Genomic DNA, 9,139 nt, shown 5'->3' on the forward strand with positions numbered 1-9,139 from the left:
TTATTTCAAATGCACCAATACCAGGGTTTCCAACTTTGGGCAGCTGACTGGAGTGAGATTTTCAATTTGAGACAAGTCTGTACTGACACACACACACACACACACACACACACACACACACACATTTAGATGTATGTAACAGTTTAATCACCTTGTAAATAGTCTGTAGGGTTTGCAAACTACCCCAACGCTTTTCATGCAGCTAACTTTAGGTTTATTTTGGAATAATATACATTTGCCACAAGATGTCATGTGTGAGCATGAGACCTGGCAACCCTGACCAGTACATTAAATGAAGAAAATCTGGTTTTTAATAAGTCCTGCATTAAGTACTGCTGTCATTTCTGGGCCTCAGACTAGACATATGCCATCTAGGCAGCCAATCAGGTCTCTGCAAACCAGCGGAGGGGTTTGTTTCAGTTAGCTAGTCGAGTCAGGAGTGCGTAGCTAGTTAGCTGGTTAGCAGAACATGTCTTGCAATGGTCTTATTTAATATTTAGTGTAGTGACCGTTTGTGTCCAACATACACATGCGTGGTCTGAGTGGTGCCGAACACTGCTGCTGTGTGAAAGTACCTTGGTGAAGAAGCATTTTCAGCCAGCAGCCAGTTAAGCTCCTTAGTTCGGCCACCAGAGACCTCTGGCCGGGAATGCATGCTTCCTGTTGCTTATCCTGTGGGTGGGAGGTCATATGATCCAGAGGTACAATTGGAGGAAACCACGAGGATAAAGCTACTGCTTCGAGGACGACGCCGGAAGGTCACAGGTTAGATCGTTCAGGGGAAACCTGGGCCGCCTGTCCTGCTCTGCAGCACTGGATCTGCAGGCATTTCTCACAGATAACACAGAGCCAATAACAAGCTGCCTCTTCACGCTTCACATAAAGCTACTGTCAGCATTAATCAAGTAATTCAACAATGGCTGCTGTTACTCTGTTTTATTAATGGAACAAACAAAATTGAAGCATGAATTCAATGACCAACATGACATTTGTTATAACAGTGTCAATAAAAAAACAGTATAAATACAATAAATAGATGGTAAAACCTTGACCTACTTTATGAAATAAGACAGATTCTGACAAAAGAGGGAACCGTTCTCCGATGGGGGGCCGGTCCTTTAATACCTTAGAGACCCAGAGTCGATTCCGACAGATTCACAAGAACACCATTGTGACATTTCATCGACGTACATGCATCTCCACAGACATTTTAAGGCTTTAAGTGTAAAAGAAAAAAAACCCACTAGATGTGATGGCACCAAGCTGACTGCTACTTGGCTCCATGTCACTGCATCACTGCTTCTGAGGTGAGTGCTGACGTACAGGGAGCCTGATTCAGGGCACAGAGATGGTAGGGAGCAGGGCACTGCATTCTGCAAAGCAGCACAGTTCCTTCATCAGAAACAGTTTCTAAACATTTGAAAATAACCACACAAATTGAGACTCACGGTGGACGCACGCGGCCTTACAGACTGCATGGAGCCATACCTCAGCTACAGCTCATCCCCACAGAGCTCCTGCACGGAGCCATACCTCAGCTAGAGCTCATCCTCACAGAGCTGCTGCACGGAGCCATACCTCAGCTACAGCTCATCCCCACAGAGCTGCTGCACGGAGCCATACCTCAGCTACAGCTTATCCTCACAGAGCTGCTGTATGGGGCCGTACCTGAGCTACAGCACACGCTCACAGAACTACTGTATGGGGCGGTACCTCAGCTACAGCTTATCCTCACAGAGCTGCTGTATGGCGCCATACCTGAGCTACAGCGCATGCTCACAGAACTACTGTATGGGGCGGTACCTTAGCTACAGCTCATCCTCACAGAGCTGCTGCACGGGGCATTACCTCAGCTACAGCTCATCCTCACAGGGCTGCTGCACAGGGCATCACCTCAGCTACAGCTCATCCTCACAGGGCTGCTGCACAGGGCATCACCTCAGCTACAGCTCATCCTCACAGAGCTGCTGCACAGGGCATCACCTCAGCTACAGCTCATCCTCACAGAGCTGCTGCACAGGGCATCACCTCAGCTACAGCTCATCCTCACAGAGCTGCTGCACAGGGCATCACCTCAGCTACAGCTCATCCTCACAGAGCTGCTGCACAGGGCATCACCTCAGCTACAGCTCATCCTCACAGAGCTGCTGCACAGGGCATCACCTCAGCTACAGCTCATCCTCACAGAGCTGCTGCACGGGGCTACAGGAGGTCAGTGTCAAGCCTGATCAATGAGGTGGCGAGCTGCCATTTCGGAGAGGCCAAGCCACTCCAAGATGGGCCAACACCATCAGCCGTCTTAGCCATCTAAATCAAGTCGCTTGGCCGTGGGACTTTAGCAAACACATTGCGCTGCTTACATTGAAAAAGGTGTGTTTCACAATATATATATATATATAAAAAATAACAAATAAAATTTTGCTCCCACATTTAATACCACTGTAGTGTGAGGGGGTGCGGACAGTGTAGAGTGTCGTCGTGTTACATGTGTATCTATCGCATTACACACGTCCTGCGGAGAGAGCCCACGCACTAACATCTAATAGCACCTTTCTCCTCATTGACTGGCCTGTAAGATTTCTGACAAGCTGCTACTTTATTCAAATCAACATTAAATGTATACATACACACTTTAATATCAAACCTTAAGACATTCAAAGCTTGTAGAACCATATTTCAATATTGGATTTCTTAAGCAGAACTTAGCTACCCTAAATTAGGACAGGATTATGCTCGTTTTAACAAAGCATAGCGGTGGTAATACCAAATCAAGCTGTCAGATACACAACACCATAAATATTAATCTATCAATTCTAATTTAGAAGTGTCACATCTCTACAGCTACAGTAAGGAAATAGTATTTTTCTTTTTAGAAAAACAACAGATAAATCAATAAACCTTTAAAAAGTTAAAAATGTTTAGTTAAAATTAATTTGGTGGATAAAAATGTCTACATGTGGAAAAGCTTTCTTGACCAAGGAGAAAGAGGAGACTGTAGGAAATGTTTTTGCAAGGCACCATGGGAAACGTCCACAGCAGCACCTAAGCAGTAACCACGATGCAGTCTTCTCCTCCACAATAAGGCACGCAACGACCAAGCTCAGCCTCCTCAGCCTGGAGAGCAGAGCGGCACGGCTTGATTTCCAGTTGGGCATCACTAAACTGGGGAGCGTCGCTCTCCAGTCACCACTTTCGATATGACCTCACACCAATCTCAGAGATGTGCTGCCACCAAGCGGTGAAGCAAAACCTTTTTTTTTTTAAATCCCATAAACACAGACAGCTTTAGCATCTTTTAGAAATCCAGTCCTCAGCAGGTCAAGAAGAGACACAGCCAATCAGACGCCGAGGCCAGAGAAACAGCAAGTCAGTGGTCCAGGCCACGAGGAAAAGCCAATCAGCTGTCCAGGCCAGAGAGGGGCTCTTTGGAGTGGTCGTTGTACATGAAGGTCTGTTCAATGTTGAAATCCGGTGGCAGATTGTCCTTGTGCTGCTCCATGTGGGACGAGACGAGCTTGAGGGTGGAGAAGTAGAGTCCGCAGACCGTGCAGCGGTACATGAGGGCGCCGGCGTGCGTCTTCAGGTGGCAGATCATGGTAGAGCGTCCCCGGAAGAAACGCAGGCAGACCTTGCACTGGTACGGCTTCTCGCCAGTGTGGATGCGCAGGTGGTACGTAAACTCGCCCGAGTGGGCGAAGCGTTTGCCGCAGAACCGGCAGCGGTACCACTTGACCCGTGGCGCCGCGCCCGCCGATGGCCCGCCAGGGCTGCCGTCTGGGAGGAGTCCTACCGGGAAGCCGGGGAGGGAGCCCGAAGGCGGCTTCTCGGGGGGCCCCGGGCCCACGGGCTGCCCGAAGCCCACGGCCACTAGTCTGCCCAGGCTTCCGGCATCCAGCGACGAGGACGACGAGCAGGATGAGGGATAGTCCAGGGCCTGCTCTGCCTTGCGCTTGCCCTGCCAGGCCTGGCTGCTCGGCTGCTCGCCCGTATGTAAGCTCAAATGGTACTGGAAGGCAGAGGTGGAGGTGAAAGTCTGAGAGCACAAGAAGCAGCGCAGATCCTCCAGGGCGTCGGCCCCAGGCACAGGGCAGTCCCCGAGCTCCCTGTCTGCAGCTGCACCATCCTCGCCGTGTTCTACCATGTGCCTCTCCAGCTGGGGGCGCTCCAGGAAGCAGCAGGCACAGCAGGGGCAGGTATAGATGGGCAGGGAGAGGTGCGTGAGGGTGTGCCACAGCAGCGTGCACAGGGACGGCTGTGCCAGGTGGCACACGGCACAGCGAAGTGAAGACACACACAAGTGGACGAGGAGGTGCTCCCTCACGGCCTGCGGGCGACAAGACAGACCACGCTGCAGACTGCGAGACGTGCGTTGGACACAATTTGGTGGAATGAGCACTAGCATATCACTGTCAGGTAATCTAACCTTTTCAGTGTCAAAACAATCTACCAAGACAATCTGAGACGACCGACCAATCTGAACAAGAGGCACCCAGAGTACCTTCCACATGCAAGCACGCCACTCACCTGGAAGTCCTTAGTCAGCTGCTTGGAGCAGACCGCACACTGCAGTTCCCCACCCGGTCCCTGGGAGGCACTGTTGAACTGGTTAGGCTGAGGCAGGGGGATCCCAGCAAGGGCCTGCCGCCGGTGCCGGTTCAGCTTGGCTGGACTGCAGAACTGCAGGTGACACATGTCGCAGGAGAAGAGCGGGACGCCCACGTGAGAGAGGGCGTGCGAGATGCGGGCAGCACGGGATACTGGAGTGGCACCACAGAGCTGGCATGCGCCTGAATCCGACACGTGGGTCTCTGCATGTGCCGTGACGGCGCCCACGTCCGCGGGCAGCGCCTTCCCGCAGGCTCCGCATGCCACCGGGCCCTCCACAGGGCCACGAGTGCCCACCCCCAAGCCAGCACCATTTTCCAGGCACACCAAGTCCTCCTCCTCGACCTCATCTTCCTCGGCGTAGTTCTCGTCGTCACTCAGCTCAATGATCTCCTCTGACAGCCTCCCCCAGCGGTCGCCGGCCTCGGACCCATCTCCCTGGCGACGCACCCGCCCTGCGTCCTCGTCATCCTCAAACAGCACGTCAGGCTCCTCGGAGGCGTCGGCGCCACCGCATTCCACGGCGCTGACCTGCAGGCCGTCCAGCGGGTCGCCGCACGACGATGAGGGGGCGCAGGCCTCCACCGGCAGCTGAGCCGAGGAGTCGGGGTAAGAGACACTAAGCGGCGCAGATGGCACCCGGGACTCCCCTCCACGCCGCCCCCCCGTGCCACCGCCCTCCTCAGCCTGCTCCACCTTCACATCCCTGGCTGGCCCGTTCACAGTGTCCGCCACCTCAGCCGCTGGCCGCTGCTCCGGCAGCTTCTCCTCGGACATCTGGCCGTACTCCACAAAGAACTCCTCGTTTTCTGCTTTGGGGGCCTGAGGAGGAGGAAAGGGGGCCCCGTGGCCCCGGCCCGCTCTGGAGGCACCATCCCGGGACAGGGAGGACGGTGCGGCAGAAGGACCAGCAGATGAGGACAGTGACGATGAGGAGGAGGAGGCTGCCGAGGAAGAGCACACGGAGGTGGGGGCGGTGCGCTGGTCGAGGTCCGGCTTGGCGGGACCCTTGCTGGGGTTAGAGCTCTGCAGGTCAGGGAAGGTGGCGTGACAGGCCAAGACCAGCTGCTGCACGCCCAGCCTCTCAGCGAGCTCATACAGCACTCCCACGTCGATCAGGTCCGTCAGGATCTCCGCCGTGTAAATGAAGGTCAGCACCTTCTCAAAGTTTGCCGGAGACACAAAGTCCAGGGTGAAGGTGGGGGAGGCACCGCCCCCGCCAGAGAACAGGCCACGGAAATAGGTGCCGGCGCAGGCCAGGACGGCGCGGTGAGCTGGGAATGAGCGCCCCCCAACCTGCAGCACCACGTCACACAGGCAGCGGGAGAGCCGGCAGCGGTTGAGCTCTGCGAGGAGACCCGCGGCGTGGCCTGTCCCCTGCAGCCGGATCCTCATCCCCGGTAGCCCGACTCACCACAGCCTGCCAAAGAGAAGCACAGGAGAGCCTCTCATCAGGAACTGCGTGTCGCAGCAGGATGACCACGGTTACACGCACGTACAGCACTGTGAACGGTAATGTGCTCGTGACAGAAACCACAGACAGCTCTGCCCTCCTCCACAGGCTCCACGTGTGCGGCTCACATAGCAGCTTCCAACAGAACCTTTCAAAAGCCAAGCTTCTTGTCATCCCAGGTAAACCTACTACTCAGTCACTGTACAGTTTAGATCGTCCACCTTCTCCCTTCAACATCTGCTAGGAACCCAGGAGTAATGATCGATGACCAGATATTTCCTGATCTAGAGTCACTTATTTTAACACAGGGAAGATCAGACTGTAAATGCACTGCTGAACTCCTTAGCATCTCGCAACATGAGCGCCGTTTCAATCAGCCAAAATGCTCTCATGTTACGGCCATCCTTCTCTCCCTATAAGTGCCCACGTCAGGTTCTTTGTGTCGCCTTTCAGAGTCGTTAATGGGGCAGTACCTACCTGCACTTAGGAGCTACTCGCAGTTTCACCCTGTATGGTCAGTAACCAAAGGCTACCTGGTGGATCCTTCCACTGTGTGAAAACAAGTCTTTGAAACAGACACGCTTCACGCATGGTTCCTCAACGGTGGAACTAGCTATCCAACTGCCAAGTCCCTCACAAACTTCCAAAGACATCTAAAGAGCCATTTCCTCCAAGAACAACTGAACTAACCTCAGCTTATCAAGGACCCTCCCAGTACTCTGTCTCAGTTGAACGTTCCATTGAAATATTTTCACTTGCCACTATACATACTATTGAGCTTTTAATTTGACTACATATAGTACAATCGCCCTTTTTGGATTTCTTAAAATTTTATTTACTTACTTGTTAAAGATAGTGGGCATCTCTGACAGCTTCTATTTGGCAAAAACTAGCACAATGATTTGTTAAAAGAAGCACAGTCCTATCCTAGAGCAGAGTAAATATACCTCTCATAGAAACTACTGAAGTCAGAGTAGCTTGTTAAAAAGTAGTGAGTATTGTGTTTTTTTGCTGCTGTATTTTACACTTGGATTTCCTTCGGACTAGACTGTCTTGGAGGTATTTGAATAGGTCGTCAGATTTTGCTTCTGTTATACAGCTCCTTTTCCCGTATGATCTTGCTATTGTCATTCATCGGGAGCTCAATCTGTAAGCATGGACAAAAAGCATCCGATAAACAAACTGCTGTACAGAGGCAGTGTGTGGAGAGATTCATGGAGGGAGGGAGAGACAGACAGAGAGGATGGGTTATAGACAGACAAAGGGGCGGCGAGTACGGGGTGGGGGGTGTAAACCTATGCCAAATAAGGCTCACGAAGTTTCAACTCCGAGCAGTTACACCTGACGAGCTTTAATAAACCAGCCAGAAAAGGTTCACGATCCGCGGCCCTCCGTCTCCGCGGGACCCGGCCGAGCGATTGAGATGCACCTCCCTACCCCTGCGTTTCCGTCTTAGGGCACCACAGGCAGCCAAGCGGCACAGTGACACCGAACCGAAGTGGGGAGCATAGGCTGCGTCGCCAACCGGGCGGCGGGGTAACGGTACAGCGGAGGCGCCGGCTAATTGCCCGGCTAACGACCAACAAAAGAAACCACAAGCACAAGCAAGTTAGTGCATTTCTACGGCATCACGGGCCATTTCCAGGAAGGTATCAGCATGTCTGTCAGACACTGGCTGCGGTAAAGCGGCTGAACGGTTATTCACCCAGCAGAAGACGAGCTTTTCAGCTGCTTTTATGCTCCGTCCTTTCCCCTCAGTCTACATCAATGAAAGTCCTGTTGGGTCTAACACGCAGGCAAACGACGCACGCAACGGAGCGCACAAAGCCACCAAGAGAGGCGACCAGTGAAAACAAACTCATTTGCCGGCGGCTGCCGCCTAGCGGTGGGCGAAATTACGACATTTAATGTATATTTACATGTACCGACCGCGCTGTGAGAGGTCGTTATTTTTGTACAATATGCAACTAACATCTTTGCATAAAACTGGATTATAACATAGTATATTGAAAGAAATATGTGATGTCTCAGTGGGTGGCACCGTTGTCTGAAATCAGAGGCTGTGTGCACTTTGCATGTTTTCATGTCACGCCTTTACGAGTTATTTGTGTACATGTTTTTTTTACACATTTTTATTTCCATTTTCTAATTAACTTTTACTCTGTTATTTTGTACATTCTGTGTTGATTATATGTTTAATTGACCATGGAATGCTATGTGTCTGAATAACAAAACCCGAGGCTTATATTTGTAGATTGTAAAAATAAATATGCAAAGTATATTTTTATGTGAAATATAACCTCATAACAATCATAAATAATCATATCCCGTCTAAATTCCGTGTACCCTAACACCAAGTACAGTCGCATATTTGTCCAGTTTGTTTCCAGCAGCATATCTGAGTCTTGATCTTATAACTACTCCATCTCCAATGCGGGTGTAATTTTCTGGGAAACCACAATGTTCAGCAATAATGACTATATGTGTCATTATGTGCATTAGCCATTACCAACTCACAGACACAATTATCACAATGTTTTCTGTTTTGAACATCTACTTGTAAATTTAGATTCTGCCTGTATCAATAAATATTCGTTCGTTTCATTGTGTATACCGAATCAGAAATTATTTACCCCGCTATAGGGTATATCATAAAAATCTCCTATGTGGCTTATATGAATCTCACAACAATTGCCTAGTAACCCGGTCCTTCAACAGAACGTGCTGAACTCTAACTAATTGTTGCTTGGCGAGAGTCGGGAATAGTGCGCCGTGAATTAAGGCGGCCATACATGCAGCACAAATACAACGCAATGCGGTATGCACTGAAGGCAACGTGACTACAGTATACGAAAAGCAAATATGTGAGTGAAGTTAGTGAATTTGAAAAGGTTGCTGTGCGTTTTTGTCAAATATTTTTAGACTTTTAGCATCTAAGAATGCATGGCTGTACAAAAATTTCGATTATTTTAGATTTGAAAACCGGTTTGACCAATTCACTTAAAAGAACCGGTTCAAAAGAACGATTTGTTGAATCGGAAATAAAATTCCGCGTTGTGTTGGCCTTGAGTACTAACATAT

At 50.7% G+C, this 9,139-nt stretch overlaps 1 protein-coding gene across 1 annotated transcript; it reads right to left on the minus strand.

Moving 5' to 3' along the window:
• Positions 1-919: 919 nt before the first annotated feature.
• On the minus strand, positions 920-7,899 carry zbtb39 (zinc finger and BTB domain containing 39). Its single transcript, XM_023798814.2, has 3 exons — positions 7,764-7,899; positions 4,525-6,025; positions 920-4,324 (listed from the first exon to the last, which is right to left on the minus strand). Exons 2-3 carry the CDS (start codon positions 5,998-6,000, stop codon positions 3,398-3,400), a joined length of 2,403 nt encoding a protein of 800 aa, XP_023654582.2. The 5' UTR covers positions 6,001-6,025; positions 7,764-7,899; the 3' UTR covers positions 920-3,397.
• Between the last annotated feature and the right edge of the window lie 1,240 nt (positions 7,900-9,139).

The sequence above is a fragment of the Paramormyrops kingsleyae genome, chromosome 18, assembly GCF_048594095.1.
Source record: "Paramormyrops kingsleyae isolate MSU_618 chromosome 18, PKINGS_0.4, whole genome shotgun sequence".
NCBI lineage: Eukaryota > Metazoa > Chordata > Actinopteri > Osteoglossiformes > Mormyridae > Paramormyrops > Paramormyrops kingsleyae.